At 40.1% G+C, this 15,711-nt stretch overlaps 1 protein-coding gene across 1 annotated transcript; it reads right to left on the bottom strand.

Annotated features, from left to right (window-relative positions):
• Positions 1–603: 603 nt before the first annotated feature.
• Positions 604–14,978, bottom strand: LOC106606931 (growth factor receptor-bound protein 2). The gene is made up of 9 exons (XM_045720243.1): positions 14,744–14,978; positions 8,810–8,884; positions 6,832–6,967; positions 6,505–6,596; positions 6,271–6,390; positions 3,112–3,301; positions 2,633–2,728; positions 2,271–2,387; positions 604–2,136 (listed from the first exon to the last, which is right to left on the bottom strand). The coding sequence occupies exons 3-9, from the start codon at positions 6,907–6,909 to the stop codon at positions 1,960–1,962; spliced, it is 870 nt and encodes a 289-aa protein (XP_045576199.1). The 5' UTR covers positions 6,910–6,967; positions 8,810–8,884; positions 14,744–14,978; the 3' UTR covers positions 604–1,959.
• Positions 14,979–15,711: the final 733 nt, after the last annotated feature.

A 15,711-nucleotide genomic window follows, 5' to 3' on the forward strand; every position in this document is an offset into this window, starting at 1 on the left:
GTGAAAAATTATCATATGTAAATCTGAAATGTCATAGACTACAAATTGCAAGACTAAATTCAAATCTAGGTAGTGTTTTCAGTAGTTAATTCCTTTTTTTGCAATGTAACGCTGTAGTAATTGGATTAGGCAAGTCTGATGCTGAAAAAGAATGGAAACGATTGCCTACTTCACACATATTTTACTTTATTTGAAATAAAAAGTAGTGTGTATTTCCAGTAGTTACTACAACGTTACATTGCAACAAAAAAAATAATAACTACTGAAAACACTACCTAGATTGAATTTAGTTCAACTACCACTGAGCTACTGCAAAATGTAGTTAAATTACTAGTTGAATTACATGTAGTTCACTATTACCCAACACTGCAGGTCAGGAATATAGTTCTCAGTGTCAGATCATTAGAGTAATTTTTTGAAAATACTGTCCCAACTACAACAAAAATACTTAAATACATGTCATTTTGTCCTAAAAACATTTAAATTAAATACTGACGAATTCCATGAATTCCTATGGAAGACTGCTTTTGAGGAGTGACAATATGGCCGACCGGTGTCTTCAAAGCATCTCATTGGCCAATACATAGCATCAGCAAGCCAGGGTTTATATACATCATTGTTTTAATTTAGACAGATGACAAGCATACCCAAACTGACATTGTAAATTTGGTAGTTCACTAACAAGACATAATTTGCTATAGAGACCTCACAATTAAAAGCAAGCACTACAAACAATACGAAAAGGTAACAATACAAAAAGTGTAGTACCAAACAGTAAATGTGTGGCAGCATAGCTCCCAGTTTTCAACCTCCAATGGATATGACACTGTAGTTGGCTTGTGGAAGTTCCCTTATAAACAGGGACGGACTTAGTGATTTGGGTGCACAACAATTTGCTATTGGTTTTATAGTAAAGACATCATTTAACTGTAAAAAGAAATGACCTTTTAATGTGCCATTTTTGTTTAACCTGTAACCTTTATTTAACTAGGCAAGTCAGTTAAGAACAAATTCTTATTTACAATGACGGCCTGCCAAAAGGCAAAAGGCCTCCTGTGGGGGCGGGGGCTGTGATTAAAATGGACACAACAAGTCATGATGTTTTCATCTGATTGTCAAACAATCACTTCATAAAGTAGCATCCAAACAACTTTCCTTCAATTCGTAAGTGACAAACTATCTCACTGGAGATTATCCGATTATGCTAGTGAGCAAAACAACGCCCCTCTGTCTTTCTATATGGTTCCAATGTATCTGATTCTGCCTAGCCAAAAAGCGTATGACTGGCCAGATTGCATCAGATACATTGTCTACACATACATCTCTTCTGCCTCGATGACAATGTCAGTATTACAAGCAGCACTCTTCTTTTGACTAAAGAAATGCATTAACTTACAACATTTTTCTGTTAAATCTTCTTTCTTTCTTTTTATTTTCACTGGTTGCGTTAATTGCACATTTCTCTGCCCCGCTGTGAAAGCACCTCATTGATACAGCTTAATTACAATGAAAGTCAAAGTTGCAATCATATCGTGTGAAACAATGCACGGGAACTCTGTCAAGGTGGAATAGTCCATTATTATAAACCAGTTGTGGGGTCTCATGCAGAGACATTATTGGGGAAAAAATAAGATTACTAGTATTTTATTATTATGCCCAGTTCATAAGGCACCTTGATGATGTGAGGCTTGAGGCAATTGTCTCTTCTGCCTAATGGTAAGTCCGCCTCTGCTTATAAATCAGTGTCATTTAGGTATGTCAATTGTATCAGGCTGAGCACCAGCTTTAAAATAAAAATAAATGTGTGAGCATATGTTATCAGAAATCATATGTGAACCAATTTCTTTTTAGTCCTGCAGTTTGGGCTGCTGAAGTTTCTGTGTGTTGGCCGACTCTTATCATCACAGTCCATATGATTGGAGATGTCCAAAGAGCGACTTCTCTCTCTCTAAGCTTTCCTCATAATGGTGTGGTATAGTTAGCAGGGAACAGACCACTTTTACCCCGCAATCTTCCTTGCCACCACGATGGATCGGAGTGATCCAAAATGTCAATGACATCACCTGCAAGGAAGCCTAGCTCGTCCCCTTCCTCCGCTGTGAAGTCGTACACTGCTTTCACCTGTATGACTGCCCTCTGGTACACACACACACACACACACACACACACACACAAACCTGTGTTAGGTAATAGTTGGCCATAGGAACCAGTAATTTCAGAGGACATCAAGGATGAGCCCCCATTTACTGACTACTGTAGGCTTACTGTACCTGTGGATGAGGCATGGTTTCAGATGTCCTTTGGGGTGCTGGGAGAGAGTTTAGGGGGGTGTTTCTACCAGGGGTGCCTATGGTGTGAGCCCTCTCCTCCATCCCAGGTCTCTTGCTCTGGGGGAAGAGAGGAGAGGGGTTGAACTCAGGTCAGACTCTAACCTTTAAACCAACCTACAGTATGTCTCAGAATCACAGTAAAACATTTCAAACCCAATGAAATCAAATAAAAGCAATGACATGGTTTTACATGACCATGGTACATAGCAGCTTCTGAAAAACCGACATGATTCAAAAGACTGCATTGCAGGTAGTGTAGGTTTGTACTTTGGGGTGAGTACTGTGGGGTGAGTGGTGTTTACCTGCTGACTGTGAGGAAGGTCTGAGGCCCTGCGGTGTGACGTGGCTGCAGTAGGGGCCCCATAGCTCCTCTCCTCAGGTAGACTCCCTCTCTTCAACTGACAACAGAAGGATGTGGACAGGAAAAGGTTAATAAAGGCCCAGTGCAGTCAAAATGTAGTTTTTATATCATATTGTACAACAGCTGATGAAACTAACAAAAACATTTGATCAGTGTTATTTCCTGATAGTTGCTGGTTGAAAGTACAATCTACACAGGACCTTCTAATCAACAGGTTTGATTTTCCATGGTGACATCACCATGCGGTACCCCTTAATAGACCAATACCATTGGTTAATTGAACATTCTGGTGCAATAGCTCACTGATTTCAGTTCCTGTATCTGTGCTTGAGATACAGGGAGAAGAGTGGGAAGTCAAGAAAGGGAAGGAAGGCTTCACTAAAGAGTTGATTGAACTGAGATAATATATGGCTGAAATACCGGTTGGGGTGCGGATGGGCTCTGGTCATCCCGGCTACCGTCTCTAAGGTAGATGTCCCGTTGCTTGGAGATGGAGGTGTTCTTGTAGAAGTCCACCAGCTTGTTGAGGGAAATGAACTTCTCTGACCACAGGAAGTAGTGGCCTTTGCTGTCCTTCATCACTTTGAAATGCTGCACGTCAAACTCATGTCTGAGGGGAAAGTATGGTTTTATATATCAGTGAAGCATGTCACAACACAACATCTGGCCTCTTAGTCACATACAGTACAATGCAGGTTTAGGGTCAATTCCAATTCAATTCCAGTCAATTCAGGAAGTACACTGACATTCCAATTCCAATTATTTTCAATGCTTTTCAATGAGGAAGATTTGGAATTTGAATTTGGTTTAGTGTCTGAATTAATTGGAATTGAAATGGAATGACCCCAACCCTGGTTGACACTGCCTGGGACTATTTTTATATGAAATGTGTGTCGATTTGTGATAAGCATGCCCCTGTGAAGAAATTTAGAATCAGTGGAAGGGACAATCCCTGGTTTTCAGATAACTTGGCAGAATTAATTAGAAAGAGAAATATCTATTGGGCTCAAGCTGTTGACTGGGCCTCCTTCAGAGCGATAAGAAACAAATACACAGGATTGATCAGGAAGTCCAAATCAGATTACTATTTAAATGCAGTCACAGAGAACCTAAACAACCCTACCAAGTTCTGGAAGCTAATCAAATCAGTGTCAGGTTCTAGTGTATCCTCTGGCCTTCCTGACCATTTAATGATGGATTCTAATGAAATGAAGGATAAAGCCCATATTGTAGGGGTTTTTAACAAGCTCTTCATATCTGCTGGTTCAGTTTTTGATAATGGTGCGGCCCAGGCCTCTAATGTAAGCTCTGTTACAGTCAACTATGATATAGGCCCTCATGTGAACCATTTGATCTTTGAGCCTGTTTCTTATACTGAGGTCTGTCTATAAAGCACGAAAGGCTATAGACACTAAAAAGTCTGCAGGTCCAGACAACGTGGATCCCTACCTCTTAAAGATAGCAGCTGGTATTATTACTGAACCTGTGGCTCACATTTTCAACTTGAGTCTCTTGACCAATTCCATACCCAGCATTTGGAAATCAGCTTATGTCCTCCCGCTGCTAAAGGGTGGAGATCCCTCAGATGCTAAAAACTATAGTCCTATCTCTAAACTCCATATCCTGGCCAAAGTCTATGAATCCCTAGTGAACTCACAGTTAAAAAACTTCTTAATTGAAAAGAACATACTGAGTGGGGTTCAGTCTGGCTTTAGATTGGGGCACAGCACCACAACTGCAGCTATGGCAGTGGCAAACAACATCATTAATGCACTTGATAAAAAGCAACATTGTGCTGCTCTGTTTGTGGATTTAGCAAAGGCCTTTGATTCAGTTAACCATGAATTGTTGCTAGCTAGACTCAGAAACATTGGTCTCAGTGAATGGGCAGTAAATTGGTTTAGGAAGTATCTTTCTGACAGAACACAATGTGTATATACTGACAATCATAAGTCTAGCTTTCTTGAGATTAATAGAGGTGTGCCCCAGGGTTCCATGTTAGCTCCTGTGTTGTTCTCAATTTTTATTAATGATTTTGGAAATTGCATGCAACCAGCAAAGTTACATTTATATGCAGATAATACAGTCATATATTCATGTGCTCCTTCTCTGGTTCAGGCTGTTGAAGAGCTCCAGACTGGTTTTCAGTCACAGCAGGCCTCCCTTTATGGTCTCAAACTGGTCTTGAATGTACAAAAAACATCACCTTTACCAGAGCTAGAACTCTGCCAGAGAACATTAGCATTGTCACATCTGGTGGCTTATCCATTGAAAAAGTGTCATCCTACAAATACCTAGGTATTTGGTTGGATGACAAGTTGTCCTTTAAAGTTCATGAGGATAATCTTGTGACAAAGCTTAAATTGAAATTGGGTTTTTATTTTCGTAATAAGGCTTGCTTCCGCTTATGGCTAGAAAGAAGCTTGTTCAGGCCACTTTTCTCTCTGTCATTGATTATGGTGACTTGTTGTACATGCATGCAACCTCCTCCGTCTTACAGAGACTGGACTCTGTTTATCATGCAACCTCCTCCGTCTTACAGAGACTGGACTCTGTTTATCATGCAACCTCCTCCGTCTTACAGAGACTGGACTCTGTTTATCATGCAACCTCCTCCGTCTTACAGAGACTGGACTCTGTTTATCATGCAACCTCCTCCGTCTTACAGAGACTGGACTCTGTTTATCATGCAACCTCCTCCGTCTTACAGAGACTGGACTCTGTTTATCATGCATCCTTGCGCTTTATTACAAATGCCAAGTCACTCACCCATCATTGGTAGGTTGGACCTCACTTTATATGCGCAGAAAGATACATTTGTATGTGTTCATCTACAAAGCCCTTTTGGGTAAACTCCCTCTTTACCTCTGTAGTCTGGTCTCCTTCACCACCAGCAGTTACCATACCCAGTCTGCTAGGTGGTTGCTACTTAAAGTCCCCAGGACATTCACAGTATCAGGCAAGACTGCCTTCTCTTTTTGTGCACTAGACGCATGGAATAGTCTACAATCCATGTTTCATCTAGATATGTTAGTGCCACGGAATGAATTTAAAATATTGATGGGAGACTTTTTTAGGCTGGATCATGTTGCTGTATTCTTGTATGTTTTAATTATGCAATGTATTGAATGTTACTGCCTTCTTGGCCAGGTCTCCCTTGAAAAAGAGACTCTGGGTCTCAATGGGCTTATCCTGGTTAAATAAATAAACTGATAGGATGTGATGAGTTATGATTCAAACAATTGAGTTGTGTCCTGTCCTATTCCATAAATCCAAAGTCAACTGTTTCTCTGGTGCAGTACTTGCATTGTCCCCTGCTGGCTTATGTTAGATATTGCAAGGAAAAGCTGCACCAGTAATATCAAGTATAGCCTACAGAAGCTGAACTCTTCCCCTGGCTCATAGACATTTCATGAGAAATGGAGGGAGATTGTGAAAATGTTCACAGATGAGTTTTGCAGGTTAACATGTTACTACATTTTACAGAGTTCATGCGGTGCAAACTCTAACCCCCCTAGTTACTGTTTTGTAATCAGTGAGCTCCCTGTAATATCCTGGCCTGAGCCTACACCCACCCACCTGACAGAGATGGAGAATTCTCCAGGGGAGCTCTGACTGCCACGGATCAGGAATCCCCCCACCTCCCTAGACATCAGGAGCTCCTCAGCAGAGCTGCGGCTTGCCGTTTCCTTGAACCAGCTGGACAGAGAGAGATACAGATGTGGCTATACTGTACTTACTGTAAGCATACAAAGTCATGTATGTGTGTGTTCAAATACATTTTATGGATGAGAATGAGTAACTTTATTTCACCTTGGGGTTTGTCTCTCAATGTAGTTTTGGGGCACAAAGCCTTCCTGTCCATGCAGCTCTGCCTTAAACCACTCATCTTGACTACCTAGAATCTGATTAGGGAACAGAGATAAACAAAAACAACAGAGCTCACTGTTTAGGTTTAATATTCCAGCAGAATACAACACTAGAACTTTGTGTGTAGAATTTACGAATTAGATTAGTGGAATGTGTCTTTAAAGCCAAGTCCCACACTCAGTTGTACTACTGTCATTCTTTAGTCTTACTATGGCACGCGATTCTGAATTGTAATGTGTCTCCTCCCATTCTCTCTCAGGTCATACTCACTTTCAGGATGTCTCCCTTTCGGAAGCTCAGCTCATCCTCTGCCGTAGCATTAAACTCGTACTTTCCTCTGGCTTCCATGGCGAGAGGTGGAAGGGTCAAAGAGTTGGAATAGGGAGGCAGAAGGACTGCAGTCGGTCTATGGAATGAGATGAGTCAGGGAGAGTTGTGGGTTGGTAGGTTCAAAGTAAGCAAACAATACAGTGCAGTAAAAAATGTTATTTCCTGTGTTTTAGATATATTTCGACACTGAGGTTGGAATAATACAGTGAAATTGTGAAAATGATGATAATGCCATTTTAGTGTACGGGCTGTTTAAAAAGACCGCCTGAAATATCATCCTGTTTTGGTGGGATTGAGTTTTGGCAGTAAATTAGTTAATAGACCAATATGAAAGAGATTTCCAAACTCTGTGCGGGACTGATTTCTTCATTCCGGCCTCACCCGCAGCTTTTGATACCGCACGCGCCCCCTCCCGCTGGCTCTCTGTCCGACTCCCACCCGCTACTGCAAGAACGTGTCCCGAACCCAACCGCAGTCCCGCAATGTTACTTCAGGAGTATGTGACGCAGCTCACTTGCCAGCCATGGTCCTAGCAATTGTGTGCCCTATATAGGCAATATCAAAATGAGCAAAAAATAACCTAAGAAATAAGTTAAATTACCAGAGATTCTCACGTGGTCCATTATATTAGGCTATCGGTGTTACTGGGCTATATCAGCCAATAGGCTAGACATAGTTTGAAGAGAGCAGAGTTGGAAAGAAAGCAGACACTTTCTCTTTAGAAACGTTTTATAGCTTACCTTTTAGGAGCCGGACAATTTTCAGACAGAGATAAAAAAAATTAAAAAAAGGTGATCAATATGTATTTCTAGGCAATGTAAACTATAGCCTAATCATATTTAGGAAGTTAATTTCATTGGAAAGATAACTGCCCCCTGCTTCTTAACCCATGCATAGGCTATAGCTTACTATTTTAATTGAGACTACACACACACCTGATCATAGCCACAGGAAGTATGGGTGCTGAGAGTGCTGCAGAACCCCCTAAAAATACTAATTATAAAAAAATGCAAAAAATAATGTTTTACTAGCCCTGTATGAAAGACCGATATAGCTGTCTGTAGCATTTTCAAAAAAATATTCTCATCCCCAAAATTGTCTGTCTGATCGCCAGCTTCCACCTGCAGCATGAACAATTATAACCGCGCCTCAATGATCTCTGTCAAACCCGCAGCCCTCTACCTCTTTGTCAATAACAGCTATAGTTTTCAGTTTGTGCCTCCTCACTCAGACTACTCCCAGAGAGTCCTAGTTTACTTCTAGCTAAGAAGCTATTTTTGTTTCTTTTTGACCATTTTAATTGAAAAAAATCCCAGTAAGGTACTTCATTGTTAATCAGAAATTATTTGATATTGAAATAAAAATGGCTGCATTAGACCTTTAAGTCCTTAGCTCCTATAAGCTCCTATAAGGAACATAGGCCTACAAATAACTGCACTGTTTAAACAGCTTACTGTATACTTGTATTTTAGGTCGACATTGCCAGTAACTTAACTCTGGTGGGGTAATTCTGCTGTGGTGGTGCAGTGATGGTTTGCAAAATACAATTGTTACCAGCCTAGACTAGACTATGCTGTACATTCTGTAATCTGTGAATATTGCACCTGAGGCTGTAACAGCCATTGCATGGGGGAAATACATTCAGTGGGATAAAACGCGAGAAAAAAACATTTGAAATGGAGGAGATGACATAAGAGGAGTTGTGCAATAAGAACACAGATTTAGTTTCAAAACCCTTTGGTTCGGTTGTATCCTTCTGAACACAAGCCTAAGTCTAACTTTAGATAAATATATCTCACTCCTAGCTATGAAGTTTAGATATGGAAAATGAGAAATAAAGAAATGGGGAAACTGGAAAATAATTTTAAAATGGAAGCAAAACAGAGACAAGTTGTCTGAGCCAGACACTTCCCCTTACCTTCTGTCACGAAGCTGATGAGAGAACAATTCTTGCTTCAGTAGTTCGTAACATTCACCATGTGTTAATGTTTACCTACGGGATACATAAACAGACATGAGCATGGAGGAACAGACAGAAGAGCGAGTCAGAGGAGGACAAACAACATCAGGAGCTGTCCATTTCCCCTTTTAAATAAGTTAAAAAAAAAAATGCATAATTTTAAGAGATTGAAATCTCATGATGGTAATTATCTTTGATGTTCAATTTGCTGCTCTCCCACGTGTGTGTGGTTGAAGGGGGGTCTGCAGTGCATGCTCCAAAATCACATACATTATCCATCCCCAGAACCATAGATACACATGATTACATACAATTTCATAAATCTATCCCAGCCCTACCTCTCTACCTATTCAGCCATCAGACACCGGAGGGAGCCAATAACAGCGCTGTAGTATCAGCTTCTATTGCTCACCACGGCTCCAATCCTGTACCCTGATTAAAACTCCTACTCTGCAGTAAAATACCCCTTCTGTTCCCCCTCTCTAACAGTCTTATTCAGAGCGGATATGAGTGAGGGTAGATAGATGATAATGAGAATCATTCACAGAGCTCTACTAAGCCGGATGGAAGGCCGCATAAACAACATGAGGACAAGTGAGGATTAAATTCAATTACATGTAGAAAGTCGTTTTAACTATGTGTGTTTCTGTCAGACCCAGATGTATCTCCCTCTCTCTCTTTTTCTTTACCAGACAGGAACTATTCATTAATCCAGAGGAGGAAACTCTCCGCTGTCTCTCTCTCTAAAGTCAACACAACATATTAACTTATTGACAGTAATAGCTCACATATCAGTTTAATAGGATTGTTTTATTTAAATGTAACCTTTATTTAACTAGGCAAGTCAGTTAAAAACAAATTATTATTTTCAATGACGGCCTACTACGGCCAAATTCGGACAACACTGGGCCAATTGCGCGCCGCCCTATGTGACTCCCAATCACTGCCAGATGTGATACAGCCTGGATTCGAACCAGGTACTACAGTGACACCTCTTGCACTGAGATGCAGTGCCTCAGACCGCTGTGCCACTCGGTAGCCCACATATGATAACAAGAGTCTTTTTTCTTGGAGGTTTGGATGAGTAAGGAGAAGGTCAAGGGATATCACCACACATTCCATTGACATAAATTCAACAAATTGTTTAATCTAAATGATTCCCACTTCAGTTGAACCATGTGTGTACACAGAAGTGCACTCAATCTGTGTTATCTAACTCCTCCGCTCCATAAAACCATGTACTGTAAACACAGTAAAACATGCATGCAGCCAAACAGGCACTTTAGTTTTAAATCACTTGCCTCTCCGAATGGCTCTAATGTTTTACTAATGAATGGAACTAATGAAGTGAACATACTGATTCCATTGCAGATTAGCCCTCATAAACATTATCAATATAACTCTTACTTTTGATTTTAGATAAAACATATCCCAGCAGCTTGCTGAAAAGCATGTACATAAACTGCATACATCCAACAAATCTCAAAATACTGTCAACTGCACTGACGAGAGAGATATATTAAGGTAAGACACTACACTGACGAGAGAGATATAGTAAGGTAAGACACTACACTGACGAGAGAGATATAGTAAGGTAAGACACTACACTGACGAGAGAGATATAGTAAGGTAAGACACTACACTGACGAGAGAGATATAGTAAGGTAAGACACTACACTGACGAGAGAGCTATAGTAAGGTAAGACACTACACTGACGAGAGAGCTATAGTAAGGTAAGACACTACACTGACGAGAGAGATATAGTAAGGTAAGACACTACACTGACGAGAGAGCTATAGTAAGGTAAGACACTACACTGACGAGAGAGCTATAGTAAGGTAAGACACTACACTGACCACCACTAAACCCCTTACCCCACCCCAAAGAGCATAAACCACTGATAAAATCTTTGTAAAAAACACTGATCAAATACATCCCACAAACTACTTAATCATTCTGCTGTCAGGACAATTCTGCTATTAAACAGCCGTGAACACGCACACACACACACACACACACACACACACACACACACACACAGACAGACAGAACCTCGTTGTTGTCACTCTAGAGCCCTCAAACTCAACTCTGGATTTCAAAACCAGTTCCACTGCATTTGTTCATTGTTCCCCTCTAATTATGGACTGATTTAGACCTGGGACACCAGGTGTGTGCAATTAATTATCAGGTACAACAGAAAACCAGCAGGCTACAGACCTCACAGGGTAAGAGTTGAGTGCTCTAGAGCAGGTATTTGTATGCGCAATGCCGTCGGGGGTACGCCAAATAAAAATGTGATTCACATTAAAAAATAAAATAATGATATTTGTTTTTCTTCACATTTTCAAACAGTCCATTTATATTTTCCAACGGGGCTATACATTTGGGTGAGGTTCTTTTCTCGCCTGAGTAGCCTCGTTTTACTGCCCAAAATAAAATTAAACCATCTAGTGTTCAGCGAAATAACAACACAATGTCAAATACAGGTGGCCTAGTCAAATAATTAACATCCAATCACATTAACCGTTACTCTCTCGCAGGAATTCCACTAACGGTCAGTATGTAGCCAAACGTAGCTGCTGCTCATGTTGGTATCTGTACTTATGGAGCAAAAGCCATGACAGGGAGACATAGTGGAGTGGTAACGCGCATGCAAGCAGTTGCTCCAGATGCCACTTGGGTACACTGCAGCATCCACCGAGAGGCTCTTGCTGCCAAGGGAATGCCTGACAGCTTGAAAGACATTTTGGACACTACAGTGAAAATGGTTAACTTTGTTAAAGCAAGGCCCCTGAACTCTTGTGTATTTTCTGCACTATGCAATGATATGGGCAGCGACCACGTAACGCTTTTACAACATACAGAAGTGCGCTGGTTATCAAGGGGCAAAGTATTGACACGTTTTTTTAATTGAGAGACGAGCTTAGTTTTCTTTACTGACCATAATTTTCACTTGTCTGACCGCTTGCATGATGACGAGTTTCTCACACGACTGGACTATCTGAGTGATGTTTTTTCTCACCTGAATGATCTGAATCTAGGATTACAGGAACACTCTGCAACTATATTCAATGCGCAGGACAAAATTGAGGCTATGATTAAGAAGTTGGAGCTCTTCTCTGTCTGCATTAACAAGGACAACACACAGGTCTTTCCATCATTGTATGATTTTTTGTGTGCAAATGAACTCAAGCTTACGGAAAATGTCAAATGTTATATAGTGAAGCACCTGAGTGAGTTGGGTGCGCAATTACGCAGGTACTTTCCCGAAATGGATGACACAAACAACTGGATTCGTTATCCCTTTCATGCCCTGCCTCCAGTCCATTTACCGATATCTGAACAAGAGAGTCTCATCGAAATTGCAACAAGCGGTTCTGTGAAAATTGTATTTAATCAGAAGCCACTGCCAGATTTTTGGATTGGGCTGCCCTCAGAGTATCCTGCTTTGGCAAATCACGCTGTTAAGACACTGATTCCCTTTGCAACCACGTACCTATGTGAGAGTGGATTCTCAGTCCTCACTAGCATGAAAAACTAAATACAGGCACAGACTGTGTGTGGAAAATGACTTAAGACTGAGACTCTCTCCAATACAACCCACCATTGCAGAGTTATGTGCATCCTTTCAAGCACACCCTTCTCATTAACCTGTGGTGACTTATTCACAATTTTTGATTAACAAATAAGGTTTTATATGTAAGATGGTTAAATAAAGAGCAAAATGATTGATTATTATTATATTATTATTTGTGCCCTGGTCCTATAAGAGCTCTATGTCACTTCCCACGAGCCGGGTTGTGACAAAAACACACACTCGTTCTTATGTTTGATAAATGTATCGTATCGTGTGTGTGTGTGGCAGGCTTACAATGATTGCAAAAAACAACCTTGTAGAGTGCGCTGACGCTGATGCTAGAGGGGGTACGCAGCTGGAGGTTGAACGTTTGAAGGGGTACGGGACTATAAAAAGTTTGGGAACCACTGCTCTAGAGGATGGAAGTCTCAAACATGTAAAACAGTAACAAAACAGTAGCCGAGTCCCCTGGGAAGAGACAGCGCAGAGCAGAGGGGATCTACTCTAATAACATGTCACCTAGAGCTCCCCTGGTACAGTGACCTGGGTGAAGGGGATCTACTCTAGTAACATGTCACCTAGAGCTCCCCTGGTACAGTGACCTGGGTGAAGGGGATATTTGCAGTGGTTTTGACTCTAACTGCCTACATGAATTTTAGCTGGATTTTTTATGCTCCCAACTGTTTTTTTTCTTAGCACTTTTGTGCCTCCTCAACAGCCCAGTAGGTTGTTATATAGTCTTGTGGGGCCAAACATTCCACCATTAGTCAAGGAAATAGGATTATGATGTCTTAAACAGATATCTTTATTAAATAACGGACATTGTAGAAGTGGTAAGATCTATTATAGAGTAGCGTGCATCATTTTCTTTGTTGGACATGTTATAAATGACAAGTTCTATAATTAAGGATTTACATTATGCAAAGCCTAACTATGTGAAAGCACTAAACATTTCTCTACACTTCACAAATCAGAGATTAGTGAGGAATGTGCAGAATGTGTTTTTGAGAGTAACTAGGACATCCAACTACCCAGCACTGAGGAGAACAGCACTAGACAATACTGTATATACATTTATAAATATCCATCCATTCTCAATTATGGGAAATCCAAATTCAACAAGTTCTATATATTTTAGTAAACAACAATTTGCCGCCATGTAAAGCATTGAAAGATCCAGTGACACTGTACTGTTTGTAATCTATTTGACACACCATAGTAGTTCACACTATGCCAATTAGACTGACATGGCTAGCCTACTATGATTGAATCGAGGACCTTGTTTTAGAAAATAAACAACCCCAATTAAACGTTAACTTATAAAGCTTGTTCAATAGTGAACCTGTCCTCTTCAGTGGCTTTCTATTTTAACCGAGTTTCATATCAAAAGAAAACACATTATGAACATACTTCCTCATCACATAAATGCAACTATTGTTGAACTTATCTCCTACTACTCATAAATTACCACATCCCAGAGGAGAAGCTATTTGACCTTGTAGAGCACTGAGCACACAAACCAATGAGGAAAAAACGTTCAAACAAAAAACTATTTCAAAATACCTTTCACATCACATCACCATGGCATGGGCTATATGGCTATATGGGGACTATATGTAAAGTTCGTTTTCAAATAATTTAGCAATAATGAAAATGTTTCAACTGTTAGGTCAAAGATAATATCCTTGTTGTTATACATTTATAATAGCATTGCATAATATGGTAACAAATTGTCTCATAGCCTACTTATGTCCTCCAGAACTATATTGCATATCCTTTTCACCAATGTCTGTGGACAACTGTTGGTTACTGGGAACAGTTACTGCTTGTATCAAACAGGTAGTTAAAGTACTCTATGTGGAACTTCTTTCAATTGTCAGGTTAGTTGCCATAGATTCAGAATCTAAAAGATTTCCAACGAATTATAGGGATACCACTCTTGAGAGAGAGACAGTTCTCTAACCACCAAAGAGCAATGATTCACAATTCAGATGAGAGGAAGCTGACTAATTATTATAATTAATTACATTACAGAAAAAGTGGAGTGGGTATGACTGTAACAGCTGTTCCTAAGATTAGAGAGAGAGACTTCGATGACTATAAACCAGTCGCTGAAGTTGAATGGATTGCTCTGCAAGCAGTGTCTTCAAGCCAGCATGACATTATAAGAGGTTTGGTGACATGATGGTGACATGATTTGGCTACCCATATAACAGTGGGTATATTACATTTACATTGATGGTTGCATCACGTATGTATGAATAATCAAGCTTTCTTCAAATGGGTAAACTGTATATTGCAATATGATATTTACCTTTATCTCATGTGAAGAGCCACGCGTGAAGAGCCACGCTTTGCCAACTAGATCATAATTTCAGTCACAATTTCGCAAGTTCGCATCAAAAGGAAAACGTCATATTCGTAAAATCATAAAGGTTAAATAAAACAAATCCGTTAAAGACTGTTTACTTCCGAGTCCTTTCATTGAAGTATAACAACGCTGAGACTTTCGAGTTCCCTCCCCAACACGCACAATAGCTGAATGTCCCACCGCGGACATTAACCAGTTACTTGCACTTAGAGACCGCCTCTTTTCAAAATAAACTTTTTGACTTTACCTAAAAAATGCTGATGAATAGAACATATCATTTTCATAATGTGACAATAAATAATAAAGGCTTATGCACTTGGTTATTTATTTATTTTTATTTATTTCACCTTTATTTAACCAGGTAGGCAAGTTGAGAACAAGTTCTCATTTACAATTGCGACCTGGCCAAGATAAAGCAAAGCAGTTCGACAACATACAAAAACACAGAGTTACACATGGAGTAAAACAACATACAATCAATGATGCAGTAGAAAAAAATAAGACTATATACAATGTGAGCAAATGATGTGAGATAAGGGAGGTAAAGGCAAAAAAGGCCATGGTGGCAAAGTAAATAAAGTATAGCAAGTAAAACACTGGAATGGTAGATTTGTAGTTTGAAGAAAGTTCGAAGTTAAAATATAAATAATATGGTGCAAAGGAGCAAAATAAATAAATACAGTAGGGGAAGAGGTAGTAGTTTGGGCTAAATTATAGATGGGCTATGTACAGGTGCAGTGATCTGGGAGCTGCTCTGATAGCTGGTGCTTAAAGCTAGTGAGGGAGATAAGTGTTTCCAGTTTCAGAGATTTTTGTAGTTCGTTCCAGTCATTGGCAGCAGAGAACTGGAAGGAGAGACGACCAAAGGAGGAGTTGGCTTTAGGAGTGACCAGAGAGATATACCTGCTGGA

The sequence above is a fragment of the Salmo salar genome, chromosome ssa06 (assembly GCF_905237065.1).
Source record: "Salmo salar chromosome ssa06, Ssal_v3.1, whole genome shotgun sequence".
Lineage (NCBI taxonomy): Eukaryota > Metazoa > Chordata > Actinopteri > Salmoniformes > Salmonidae > Salmo > Salmo salar.

Excerpts from the sequence above, each read along its gene's own strand:
- LOC106606931 (XM_045720243.1), bottom strand. The coding sequence starts at position 6,909 with ATGGAAGCCAGAGGAAAGTACGAGTTTAATGCTACGGCAGAGGATGAG. Across the intron at positions 3,302-6,270 it reads GAATTCTCCATCTCTGTCAG|ACATGAGTTTGACGTGCAGC; the intron begins GTGGGTGGGTGT and ends CTTTCCCCTCAG. Across the intron at positions 2,137-2,270 it reads AAACCATGCCTCATCCACAG|AGGGCAGTCATACAGGTGAA; the intron begins GTACAGTAAGCC and ends TGTGTGTACCAG.